The 13,279-nt window shown below is 40.4% G+C and overlaps 1 protein-coding gene and 1 long non-coding RNA gene across 2 annotated transcripts; both read left to right on the plus strand.

Annotated features, from left to right (window-relative positions):
* The first annotated feature begins 514 nt into the window (after positions 1 to 514).
* Positions 515 to 6,991, plus strand: pa2g4a (proliferation-associated 2G4, a). Its single transcript, XM_068720418.1, has 13 exons — positions 515 to 675; positions 1,876 to 2,004; positions 2,197 to 2,302; positions 3,059 to 3,128; positions 3,232 to 3,324; positions 3,593 to 3,656; positions 3,819 to 3,897; positions 4,694 to 4,772; positions 4,888 to 5,021; positions 5,143 to 5,237; positions 5,329 to 5,456; positions 5,568 to 5,621; positions 5,723 to 6,991. Exons 1-13 carry the CDS (start codon positions 594 to 596, stop codon positions 5,783 to 5,785), a joined length of 1,176 nt encoding a protein of 391 aa, XP_068576519.1. The 5' UTR covers positions 515 to 593; the 3' UTR covers positions 5,786 to 6,991.
* A 2,388-nt stretch (positions 6,992 to 9,379) lies between these two features.
* On the plus strand, positions 9,380 to 11,095 carry LOC137879672 (uncharacterized). Its single transcript, XR_011103750.1, has 4 exons — positions 9,380 to 9,437; positions 9,541 to 9,567; positions 10,055 to 10,077; positions 10,781 to 11,095. It is a non-coding gene; the product is annotated as an uncharacterized lncRNA (long non-coding RNA).
* Positions 11,096 to 13,279: the final 2,184 nt, after the last annotated feature.

Here is a 13,279-nt window from a genome sequence, read left to right on the forward strand (position 1 = left end):
ACTTACCTATATAACATGACAATGTTTTCAATGTGTGAAATGTGGGCTATGTTCTTCAGTCAGGTTTAATAATGAATGTAGAACATATTTCTGGACCTCAACAGTAATTTCAAAAAATAATTCTGTGTCTTTTGTCGATTTATAGACATTTGGTGTAGCGGTTAATGCTCTCACATGGGTCACTGGGTGAGTTTCTGTGCTGTTCTGTAAATGTTGCCTCTTAGGTTCAATGAATGTCTTTCCAGAGCTTTCAGCCACATATCATGGCCTTCATCAGAGGATTGAGTATGTTCAACTTGTCCTAGGGAGTTTCTGTCAGCACTTATGAATGATTCCTTTTTAAATGTTCATATGGCACCTGACTATTATTTTATGTAAACTTATCCTTAAATACAACGTTGTCATTGACATTGTTGAACAACGAATTGATGGATATTTTAGGCAGCATCCCTGCATTTTGGCGGGTCGGGGTCGCTGTGACGTCGTTATCGTCTCGGTGAAGGGGGAGGGGCTTGGAGGGCCGGTGTAAGCAGCAGCCGTCAGAGTCGTCCTGAGCTTTTTGGCCCACTAGCGACTGAAACTTGACTGCCAAGATGTCCGACGAAGAGCAAGAGCAGACCATAGCCGAAGACCTGGTGGTCACCAAGTACAAGATGGGTGGTGACATCGCCAACCGTAAGTAAACGTAACTAGTAGCCGTTGGTGAATGGGTGAGAGATGCTCTATTCGGCCCGTCGTTAACGTTAGTCTCCTCACACAGCAGCAGCCATGTGGGTTACATGCGAGGCGCACGTATACTAGCCTAACTGGTTAGCTAGCTAGCTAGCTAGCTAGCAGGTACAGTTGGTTCAGTTCTAACTAATGCTAGCTCCTCTGTTACTGTTGACCAACATTGACGTTGTGTGCTTTACTAGAGATAGCTGTCTGTTTGTTTAGCTAACGCAGGATGCCAACTAGCTAATGAGCTAGGTCAGCCTGTTGCAGTCAGCTTCAGTTAGAGCAAACGTTAAAAGATAAGCAGGAAGCCAGCGATATGAAGCCACTTTACCGCTCGTTACATGCTGACCTCTTTGTGTTAGTTTATTCTTAATGTTGATGGTAATCTGTTTAACTGACATAACTCACAAGCTGATATGTCTGCTACAGGAATAATATGAGGTCAAAGTTACAGCATGTTACTCTAACGTTATTCAGATGACAGTATCGTTGCTGTAGCAGATATGGATAAAATCCTCTGTCACACAGTCTGTGATTTTTAAGTTATGAGTTGTAAGTAATTACATTTTAAGTAACTGCTTCGAGATGACAGAACCAGACAGTAATGTGCGTTTTTGGCAAATCCAGCACTTAAATACCTGACAAACGAAGTAATGTCATCATGTTAACATCTAATATTATAAAGCTGTTTTTGATTTGCAATAGTGTCTGCTGATATATTAAAGAGGCCGTTATAAATGGTACTACTAAATCACTTATGGTTGACAGATGTAAATTGTCCTGTGGTATATGTAGTCATATCAACCAACCCTATTTAAAACCTAGATTTCAACAATGTTGACAAATTTAATTAATCAATATTTTTGAGTCAGTTCTCTGACAACTGATGGTGTTAAACTAGGGGTTCGTTGATATTATCTCTTTGAAAAAATGTGATAATTTTTGTGGGCATTCAGTGTTCGTTTCACTCAGAGTTAACACACTGTAACTCATCTGTTTTAAACAATACCTAATGTGATATCTGCTCTCATACCTGCTCCACTTGGTTCCTCTTCTGCACCTCTTCATCATTTGTCTTGTGTGTGTGTGTGTGTGTGTGTGTGTGTGTGTGTGTGTGTGTGTGTGTGTGTGTGTGTGTGTGTGTGTGTGTGTGTCCAGAGGCTCTTCGTCTGGTTGTGGAAACAGCCACTCCCGGGGTGTCGGTGCTCACCCTCTGTCAAAAGGGGGATGCCTACATCATGACAGAGACTGGAAAGGTCTTCAAAAAGGAGAAGGACATGAAGAAAGGTGAGCCAACAATCATAGGAGTGAGTCTGTTGTCATTTGGGTGCACTGAGGTGGACCCATCAAGAAGAGTCTAGCTGCAGTCATTCAAATTGCTGACCCCAGTGTCACTCCCTCCATCCTTGTACACTTTTTTGCTAAACTTGTGGATGATTTCCAAATGAAGACTTGGTGGTTCTCCTTTCCCTCTTTTAGGCATTGCCTTTCCCACCAGCGTCTCAGTCAATAACTGTGTTTGCCACTTCTCTCCCCTGAAGAGTGACCACGACTACACACTTAAAGATGGGGATCTGGTCAAAATGTAGGCACCATGCTCTGAAACAACGTCACCCCTTGTTCTCCCATGTGTGTCACGAGTCTGTTGTCCTCCCCTCGTTCTATGTGACATCTTGGCTTGTATGTGAGGGTATTATTTTGGCTGTTGACTGTCTGCTTCATCAGTAATGTCTCATCTTCCTGTCTGTCCTGTGTGGCAAACGACAAGTAAGGTTGCACACTTTTAGAATGTGTTTTTTTGCCATTTGTGGCAAGTGATGTATTAGATTTTTAGCTTTGATGGCCATCCATCTGCTAAATCCTATGTTTCAAATTTTTGTAATGCAATGTTGTGCTTTGAAAAAGGAAGTCAGCTTATCTTAGTTGTTGTATTGCCACATACGTTGTTGTCCTCTGTGTCGTCTTTTGTGCTGCATATGGATTTGCGATGTTTGGAAGTTTGTTGTTGCTCGTGGTAATGTAGTTACACACGCTCCCTTGAATTTATAATTAGTCCTTCACTGTGCTCCAGCTCATGTACAGCCAAAAATAAATTAACCTTGGAGTATATATTCTGTGTAATGGCCATAACAGTTTAAATGTTTTATTTGTGTCTTCTTATAATAAAGAAGTGACCTTCTTTATTAGTCTTATTTTCCAAAGTAAATGATAGTTGACATTCTGTCCTTCCTGAGTTGGTTCCTGTCTCAACATTTGTAAACTTGACAGCTGCTTGGCACATGCACTAATTTTCTTGTTATTTCATATTCTCATCTCCACGTTTCCTCTTTATTGTGTTTAGAGATCTAGGAGTTCATGTTGACGGCTTCATTGCCAATGTTGCTCACAGCTTTGTGGTGGGAGCCAGTAAGGTGAGGACCTTTTCTAAAATGCTTTTTTTTTTTTTTCAACCTTTTGTGTCCTTCTGTGGAGCCCTCCTTTAAGTCCTCTTCTCTCCGTGTCTTGTTTCTGCAGGAGAACCCCGTCACAGGTCGGAAAGCTGATGTAATCAAAGCGGCCCATCTTTGTGCGGAAGCAGCTCTTCGCCTCGTTAAACCTGGTAACCAGGTACATGGAACCTCTTCCTCACAGTTTTCTCCATGTCCGCCATAATAACGAGTTACTTTCTCTACAGCTCTGGCTCATGAAAAGATTTCTGCTTTTACAATTGTTTTTAAGAATTAAAACTCAGTTTTTTGTCAGTGTCTTTTCTGCTAAACAATTCACTGCAGAGCCCCTAATAGTTTTGCTCTGCTGCTCTCCCTGCACTTTGTGTGGTAAGTCAGTGCAAAACTGTATTTTGCATGTGAAAGTAACACTTTTTTCTGTGTCTCAGAACTCTCAAGTGACAGAAGCCTGGAACAAGATTGCTCAGTCATTCAAATGCTCACCTATAGAGGGTGAGTTTTCATGAAAAGTACATTCAGAGCAACCACAACTGTTCACATTTTGACTGTTGTGTTCGTATTTCTTTAGATTTGTTCATGTAAAGTGAAGACGATTCATAGCATGCAAGTGGATGTTTTATTACCATTTGTTCTGCTTTTCTCTACTTTTTCAAGGTATGCTATCGCATCAGCTAAAGCAACATGTCATAGATGGAGAGAAGACAATCATTCAGAACCCGACAGACCAGCAAAGGTACATTTAGTCTCTTTTTACACACAGGAGGAAGAGGGGTGAATCTGAGGCGTGCTGTTGGCGCAGTCACACAGATGCAAAATTTGCAACGCTTCCATTTTATGCCAGCGAAGGGCAATCGCTATCGGCGAAGAAGCAAATTCAACTTTGGTGAACTCTCGGCTCGAATGTATGACTGTGCCCTGTGGGTGTTTTGAATTGTAGTAAATCTCTTAGACTAAAGATGAACTTGAGTCTCACGTTTTGTGTCCATTTAGACACACAGAGTGTAAATAATGGGTAATGCTTGAATGTATCAAGTGGGAATCGGTCCTTTCAATCAATATCACCCTTCAAATATCGCACACCACCAGTTGTCTGTCTGTTCAAATGTCTCGTCTGTGTTTTAATTTTCTCTCAATTCACAATCCGCCCATAAACGTAAGGATTTTTTTCTAAGCAAGTGCCAATTTGACTTGTGATGTCTAAGGTCTGACGTTGTTTTCAACAGGAGTAATGTTATTGTAATGTTGCAATATAACTATAATAACTGCAGACAATTTAAGGGCCGGTCACCCAAATCACAAAAAACATGCGTATTAAAAATATACTTGTATACCGTGTCCCCATCTAGCCAGGCTGTAAGTCTTAGTTTGATGTTGTAAGCTCTGAGACTTGTATCACAGAACCAATATAGTGGAAATGAATGAAATTTGATTTGTGGTGCTGACACCAACCAACCAAAATTACATTTGGAGAAACTCAACAGCAAATTGTCTTTAGTTTTTCACTGGCTGCTGTTGACACTCAATTTCAGGAAGGACCATGAGAAGGCAGAGTTCGAGGTACATGAAGTCTATGCTGTGGACGTCTTGATAAGCACTGGAGAAGGGAAGGTCAGTGTGCTCTCTAGTCCTTCTTTATTCATACCCATTGCTGCCAAAATTGTACAGACTAAACACTTAAAGAACAGACACCTAATGTTTTATCCCTCTTGTCATTTACTATTAGGCCAGAGATGGAGGTCTGAGGACCACCATTTATAAGAGGGACCCCAGTAAGCAGTACGGCTTGAAGATGAAAACATCCCGTACGTTCTTCAGTGAAGTTGAACGGCGCTTTGATGCCATGCCTTTTACTCTCCGGTATGAATACCACACTTCATGTGTAACTACTAATATACATATACATAGTCCACCACCTGCTGACATTTTGAATAGATTGACAGCGTTGAATATTAAAAAACATACTTAATTCCATTGTCAGAGCATTCGAGGATGAGGCCAAAGCCCGTCTGGGTGTGGTGGAGTGTGCCAAACATGAACTGCTACAGCCCTTCAGTGTGCTACATGAGAAAGAGGGTGAGTATTTACCGCTCCCCTTTATCGTGTTTTTGCTTTTTAACGTTTCCATTTTTATTTACCGTGACCCCTACTTTGTGTCTTTTCTCAGGAGAGTGTGTAGCTCAGTTTAAGTTCACAGTGTTGCTGATGGCCAACGGGCCTCACAGAATCACTAGCGGAGCCTTAGATCCAGAGCTCTACAAGTCAGAGCATGAAGTTCAGGATGCAGATCTACGGGTAACATTGTTGTTTCACATACTATACATCAAGCTCCTTCATCACACAGAAACTGGCTGCTTTCAACATCTTATTACCTTTTTTTGCTTAACCGTCTCTCCTCTTCCGCAGACTTTACTACAGAGCTCTGCAAGCCGTAAAACACAGAAGAAAAAGAAAAAGAAGGTAAATTATTATTCAAACAATAAACCCTCATTACTACCATTCACCTCCTTGACTTGTGTGTCACCTCACTGATCTGTTCCCCCTCTTTTCACATCCCACAGGCCTCAAAGACAGCAGAAAATGCAACTGGACAGCCAACTGAGGACACGGAAGCCGTAGAATAACAAAATACTGCCTTTCCACACATGCAAGACCTCAAAGAGAAGCAAGAGGAAACATGACAAATTGCCCCAAAATCTCAGCCCATTATACACCTTTAATTTCACAAATTAGATGAATTAATATTAGATCCTACATTGATGCTTAACCCTTTACTGCAGTCACTGAAAGTACCAGGTTGCTTTTTCTTTGTTTACTTGAGTAACAAATAAAGAATATTTGTAACTAGTTTTGCATCTTTGAAAGTACATGTTGCCAAATGGTACATGTGCGACTGGTGCCTGCATTGTTTTACCTAAATAATCTTTTGATCCTCTTCTTGCAACTTTCAAGTATAACTGAAGCTTACAGTGGGCGTTAAAGGAAGTGGATCATTCTGTATTTTTGACGTCCAATACAGTAAAGGATTATTGGATGAGACCAACAGAAACATAGTTCACAACAAGTTATCTAAACTTATTTATTTGTAAACAAAGATTTACAGTGAATATACGAGCACTTTGTCACCTCCTGTGAGTGTGAGAGTCACGTGATGAGTTTATTCATCCATTGCTTTATGAAAAAAATGGACCGTTAGTATTTTAAGACGTTTAATCAAAAGCATTTTTCCTTAACTTCACTATGCAGTAAAGGGTTGAACTATAATTGTTACCAAACAAAACGAAACAGTCAAATGACGATAATCACAAGGACTGTAGTATAAGTAAGTGTTTATGGTTAGTCTTCCATCATCAAGGCCTGAACACATATGTAGCTGAAACTAGTGTTTTAACCACACAACTCTTTTTAAAGTATTAACCTGAGCAAAACACTGGAATATTTTTAAGAATACGAGCAAGAATCACAATTGTAATCGGCTCTACTTTAGGGAACAAAACCGATACATTTACTGCCATTCCCCTTGAATTTTATAAAAAGATAGAATCTTATGTATTCTACTTTTTAAAAACTTTTCTATTAGCGACACCTGTTACTTGCTTTACTACGTCATTGGTCTTGTGAATCATGAAATTTAAAGCTGAGTAGTTTTTTATGGGTGTCTTCCGTGGAATTGGACCAGTAAGAGATCATTTCAGGTCTGAGTTTCATTTCGAGGTCTGGGTCAGATGTGTCAACAGCTGAATATGTTGAGAAAAGTAAAATCCTGCTTTGTAGCTCCATCAGTGGGCAATGGAACTTTACATCTAATGAAATAAAAACATTTTCATACATTTGTTGGTTTTCTCTGAAGGTTTTTTGTCAAAGTTCAGTATTGGAAATGTCTGCAATTAATTATCATGACGACCTGCCTACATGAGTCCAAATTGTAATTTCATAAATTGTGGTCGTGTTGAAGGAGAAGGAATGAGGTTTATTACAGCCCTTAAATATCTGAGTGTATTCGGCCATTGTGGGAAATGTTGGAAGCCAATGACCTGAGCTTCTTTATTGCAACATTAGGTATTCAATTAGTCTGACATACCTGCCTAGTGATTTGATTGATTTCCTAATGATTTTACCATATCATGATGGATATTGATAACACATTATTAAATTACTTGTAGCCTGTCTTGGTAATTAAGTATTTTATCTATATCACCCTCTCCAAAGCACCAGCATGGTTTTTGCATACATATTATTTTAGATAGATAAACACTTTATTCATCCCCAGGGGGAAATTTGGTTGTTACAGCAGCAAAGATATACTTCAGCAAAATGAAATAACGGAGTAAAAATACTAATATATAAAATAACAGTAGAACATAGTAAATATAAAGAAAAGAAAATAACAATAGAAATGCACAGTATATACAATCAAATAGAATAGTGTTAAATTAATTAACTAGGTAAACTAAACAGTGGTGCAAAGACCAACCAACAGTAAACAACAACAGTGTAGCGGCATGTAGTCATGTGAAGGATGATCTGGCCAGAGGTGATTTGTTATAGAGTCTTATTGCAGTGGACAGGAATGTTCTCCTGTATCTGTCCTTGTGACAGCAGAGCTGGATCAGTCTGTTGGAGAAAGTGCTCTGCTGTCCCTGCAGTAGGTGGTGGAGAGGGTGGTCCGGGTTATCCAATATGGATAATTTCTTCAGTGTCCTCCTCTCCACTTTTTGTCCTTTCCAGATTGTCTTGTTTGCAGCCGATGATAGAGCCGGCCTTCTTAATCAGTTTATTAAGTCTGTTGGTGTCTCCAGCTCCAATGCTGCTCCCCCAGCAGACTACGGAGAAGTACAGTGCACTGGCCACAACAGACTGGTAGAACATCTCCAACATCTTGCTGCACACGTTGAAGGATTGAAGTTTCCTCAAGAAAAAGAGCCGACTCATCCCCTTCTTGTACACAGCGTTGATGTTGGCCTTCCAGTTCAGTCTGTTGTCAATGGAGACACCCAGGTACTTGTACTCCTCCACCATGTCCACATCCTCTTCCAGAACTCTCAGCGGTTGTGGAGCCGTCGTCTTCCTCCTGAAGTTGACCACCATCTCTCTGGTCTTGACCACGTTCAGAAGCAAGTGATTTCTACCGGCCCACTCCACAAAGTCATCCACTACTGCACTGTACTCCTCCTCCCGTCCGTCCCTTATATACCCGACCACTGTAGAGTCATCAGAGAACTTCTGCAGATGGCATGACCCTAAGTTGTACTGGAAGTCAGTGGTGTACAGGGTGAACAGGAAAGGAGACAGAACAGTTCCATGTGAGGCTCCAGTATCACTGACCACTATATCAGACAGCACACGGCACAGTCGGATGAACTGTGGTCTGCCTGTGAGGTAGTCAGTGATCCAGGAGACGGTGGACGCGTTAACCCCCACCACCCGCAGCTTCTCACTCAGCAGCAGTGGTTGGATGGTATTAAATGCACTGGAGAAACAAAAAAAAGTGATTCTCACAGAGCCACCGGTTCCATCCAGGTGTGACTGAGCTCATTGCAGCAGGTAGATGATGGCGTCATCCACTCCCACATGAGGCTGGTATGCAAATTGCAGAGGGTCCAGTGAAGATTTCACCTGTGATTGGAGGTTGGCCAAGACCAGCCTCTCCAGCACATTCATCACATGTGATGTGAGGGCAACTGGTTGATAGTCGTTGAGGCCAGATGGAGTCGGAGGTTGGAGGAGTTGTGCTATAATCAATTAGAAAGTAAATAGATTTGTTTTTTTGACAAATTAAAAAATCAAATCAAATTTCAAGGTCAATGTAGTTCTGGAGCTTTTGAACATTGCATACAATACTTATCAGCAGATTACGGTCAATTGCATTTCCGTATTTATTTACTTTACTTGAATTAACTTGTCTGTTAACTTGTCAGTCAATTCAGTAGTTAAGAGATAAAACTGTGAAGTGAATTGAAACCTTTTAAAAACAAAACATCAGGTCAATTTATTTCCAGAATAATATACTAGTTTTCGTTAAAATTCTTAAAAACTGTGCTCTTTTACTATAATCGTCTTGAAAAGTGGATATGCAATTAAAATAAGGCGCCATATGTCAATACAATTACTTTGGAGTAGGAAAAACGCAAAAAATGTGGTGCAATTAACTTAAAACTACATTTCCCTGTGAGGTGATTACACCACATTTGTCGCTTGAACATGACGTCACCACCTCTATAAATACCTCCCTCTTTTTTCGTCACACCCTCTTTCCGTTGCTCCTCTCGCCTTGAGGTATGTATGGAACATCTTTCCTCTGCAAACTGAATCCACATCAATCCTCACATTTTACAAATAATCCACAGGCACTAATCATTTGTTTGTATTGTTTTCACAGAAACTTCTCCTCACGATGAGAGCTAAGGTGAGTTGACCAGCAAGTATCCGTATTTTTGTGATTTTACATCCTCTTCCTGTTGCAGTCAAACGCCGCTAGCTAGCATCAGCATAGCCTCTCCTGTGCTGCTTTGTCTTGTTTTACTGAAAATGTTTCTCTATCCTTATACTGTGTTTATAATGCATTAATTTACATGTGAATCTAAACTCATAGTACAATAAGTGTGTTATGCAGTAACTTTAAATGCTACTGCGTCAGGAAGGCCCGCCTCGGTTACACGCTCTGTTAGCAATGGTAACCTCAATGCTGTTCTATCTCTAATGTGTTCATGGTTGAAGTTCCAGTCAAGGTCTTTAAAAGACTTCAATGTTAAAAACAGTTTGTAGCAGTGCGAAGTTTCAGTAATAGTTTAGCTACATAATGTAAAGCTTGCTGTCGGTCTGTAAGGTAGTGCAAGCATGGCAAACGTGACTGCACTAACTGCACTCTAATAAATATCCCTCTTGTCTTCCAGTGGAGGAAGAAGCGTATGCGCAGGTGAGCATTATTAATCCTTTCTGTACAAACTCCTAGTTCCCAGTAGCTGTCTAATGATTGATATGACCTACCATTAAACTAATCCATCTCCATGTATGCCATAATTACTGCATTCAGTTAGATGTACAATTCAACAAGCACTTGATCAGTGCCTCTTGGAATTTGTTCAATTTCTAATTTAAACATTGCATTAATATTGATTGGCATTGCTAGGTTTCTAAATTTTAAATGCTCGCCCATAGTTCACTACTCAAGTCAGGTGCTGAATGCAGGATTGGCTTCCACAAATGTGTACATATTGAAATGTTAATGGATCAATGCTGTAAATGTGGGTCCATGTGAAGATCAGTTATTTCTCAATGGGTCAAAGTTACAACTCTTGATTTCAAAATGCCTTGATTCCCTCCAAAATCAGTTTTTCCACAAGCTTGGATATTTAAACTGCTACATTTACTGTTTTGACAATTGAAAGGAGAAATGTTTAGGCTTTTCTACACAGGACTGTACCAAACACTGATTACAGATTATTAGCGTAACATTAAAATCTATTGTCAAATAATTTTTTTGGTGGACTTGGCCATTCAAAGTGGATTATTTTTTGGGCTTTGCAATAAATCTAGATTTGTGTACTGTTATATGGCCATTGCTCAGCTAACTTCTAAATGTTTTCCTAAAAGGCTCTTGTTTTTTTTTGTTTCAACAGGCTGAAGCGTAAAAGGAGGAAGATGAGGCAGAGGTCTAAGTAGGCCCTCATCCCTGCCAGCTGTGATCCTGTCGGAGCCTCTCCAGTTAACTGACCCATGTGGCTGAAGTGAAGCCTCCATCGGTGAAAAAACCTAAACCCTGATTTCAGATGACTGCGCACCTCATGGAGACTGCTGTGAAAGTCTGACTGGAAAAGGCAACGACGCTGGACTAACATCAGAACTACAGCTGCGTTGTTCAAGGATCATAATGCATATTGTTTACCAACTGTCATTCTGTGATGTATTGAACAATAAACACTGCTTAAAAGTTATGACATGGTTGCGTCTGCTGATTAATGTGACTATAAACATTAGTTGATGGCAAGTTTATTTGTATAGCACATTTCAACTAGGCAAAGTGCTTCACTTAAACATTTAAAAGCATCAAAACGTAAGGCAAAAGAGATTTAAAAAACAATGCACGTCTCACAACTTACTCTTGCTTGACTATTAATTGCGTCATGGTTTTTGGGGGTTGGGTTGTCAGTCATGTCACTGCTGGACTTGTGTAAGTTTCAATAGCTTCAGGTATATGAATTGTATAAGGGGTCTAATTGGAGCTGTACATGAAATGGCTTGGTACCAGGTGTTAAGTGGTGTCTTTGGACTACATACTGCAAAGAATTGTTTACAATGACCTTTGGTATAGAATTTGGGAAACTAAGTTTTAATATTCACATGTTAAAAGTACATTTAACACCTAGATTTCAGTTCCAATGTAAAGTACACAGCCAGCACACTACTGTGAAGGTATTGAGTGGCTGCATGTTCAGGTGCATCTCAATGAATTGGAATATCATTGGAAAGTTGATTTATTTCAGTAATTCAAACTGAAACTCGTATTGCATAGATTCATTTCACACAAAATGATTTATTTATATGTATTTTGATGATTATGGCTTACAGCTAATGAAAACCCAAAATTCAGTATCTCTGAAAATCAGAATATTGTGTATAAGTTCAATATTGTAGACTCATGGTGTCACACTCTAATCAGCTAATGAACTCAAAACACCTGCAACGTTTCCTGGTCTGGTTCAGTAGGCTACACAATCATGGGGAAGATTGCTGACTGGACAGTTGTCCAGAAGACAGTTATTGACACCCTCTACAAGGAGGGGAAGCCACAAAAGGTCATAGCTGAAGAAACTGGCTGTTCACAGAGTGCTGTATCCAAGCATATTGATGGAAAGGTGAGTGGAAGGAAAACGTGTGGTCGAAAAAGGTGCACAAGCAACAGGGATAACCACAGCTTTGTGAGGATTGTGAAGCAAAGCCCATTCAAGAATTTGGGGGAGATTTACAAGGAGTGGACTGCGGCTGGAGTCAGTGCTTCAAGAGCCACCACACACAGACGTATCCAGGACATGGGCTACAGCTGTCGCATTCCTTCTGTCAAGCCACTCCTCAACCAGAGACAACATTAGAGCAATTTTAGAGCACTTCATGCTTCCCTCTGCTGACAAGCTTTATAGAGATGCTGATTTCACTTTCCGGCAGGACTTGGCACCTGTCCACACTGCCAAAAGTATCAATACCTGGTTTAATGACCACGGTATCACTGTGCTTGATTGGCCCCCAAACTCGCCTGACACTGTGGTGCAGTGAGACCTCTGCTTGCAGGAGGCCGCGGACCTCTCGCTCTATCGTTGTTTGAGCAACGAAGTCACGCCAAGAAAAATCAGCTGGATCCGGCTTACAATGAAAAAGTATTTAATAATTCACAAATGCTAAAAGACAGTTACAAACTGAATTACACTGTCGACAGTAAGGAATCGCGAAACCGAGTTCAAACACTCTCCCCCTCCAACCGGCCGACAAACGCCAGTTTACAGTAAAGAGGATCGCCAAGAACTGAATTACGTCTCTCCGAACAATGCTTTTATACCCGAAAGTCAGTAGTTTACTTTCAAAAGTCCATTATCAGCTTTGTGATTGGCTGAAATCCGATTGTCTCCTCCTGTCCTCTGACAATGCTCTCCATTGGTCTAAGTGATCCGGATAATGTCTGAATAGTGTCCGCTGGTCCGACCTGTCCTCCTCGTAAAACTGCATGTACCCGACCCCCACGCTTTCTTAGGGCTGTATTCATCAACATCTCTGCTTGATCAATACATCTCCTTCCCCTACTGTCCACACCTCACATTCCTGAAGTCGGCTCACCCAACTCATCTCATTACCATACAGTTGTTTTCGGATCTGAAAAGCCTGTCTCAAAGGTCTCTCTCTTTCCCTCAAAACATTCAGTAACTGTATTTTATAGTTTGATACATAGAATGATTATACTTTTATGATTTAACACTTCTTAAAATAAACATGTTACAACATTATATCCACCACTAGGTGTGCTTATTAAACACACTAACATTGCTTTTTAACTTTAAATTCTTCACAACACCATAGACAGTATTGAGTGCATACTGTATACTGTACATGGACATACTTTTCAGTCGGCC

This window comes from Cebidichthys violaceus, unplaced genomic scaffold (genome assembly GCF_023349555.1).
Source record: "Cebidichthys violaceus isolate CVI_PGR_0920_01 unplaced genomic scaffold, fCebVio1.0.p SCAF_25, whole genome shotgun sequence".
In the NCBI taxonomy this organism is placed as follows: Eukaryota; Metazoa; Chordata; class Actinopteri; order Perciformes; family Stichaeidae; genus Cebidichthys; species Cebidichthys violaceus.

Excerpts from the sequence above, each read along its gene's own strand:
- pa2g4a (XM_068720418.1), top strand. The coding sequence starts at position 594 with ATGTCCGACGAAGAGCAAGAGCAGACCATAGCCGAAGACCTGGTGGTC. Across the intron at positions 3,129-3,231 it reads TTGTGGTGGGAGCCAGTAAG|GAGAACCCCGTCACAGGTCG; the intron begins GTGAGGACCTTT and ends TTGTTTCTGCAG. Across the intron at positions 5,022-5,142 it reads GCCATGCCTTTTACTCTCCG|AGCATTCGAGGATGAGGCCA; the intron begins GTATGAATACCA and ends TTCCATTGTCAG.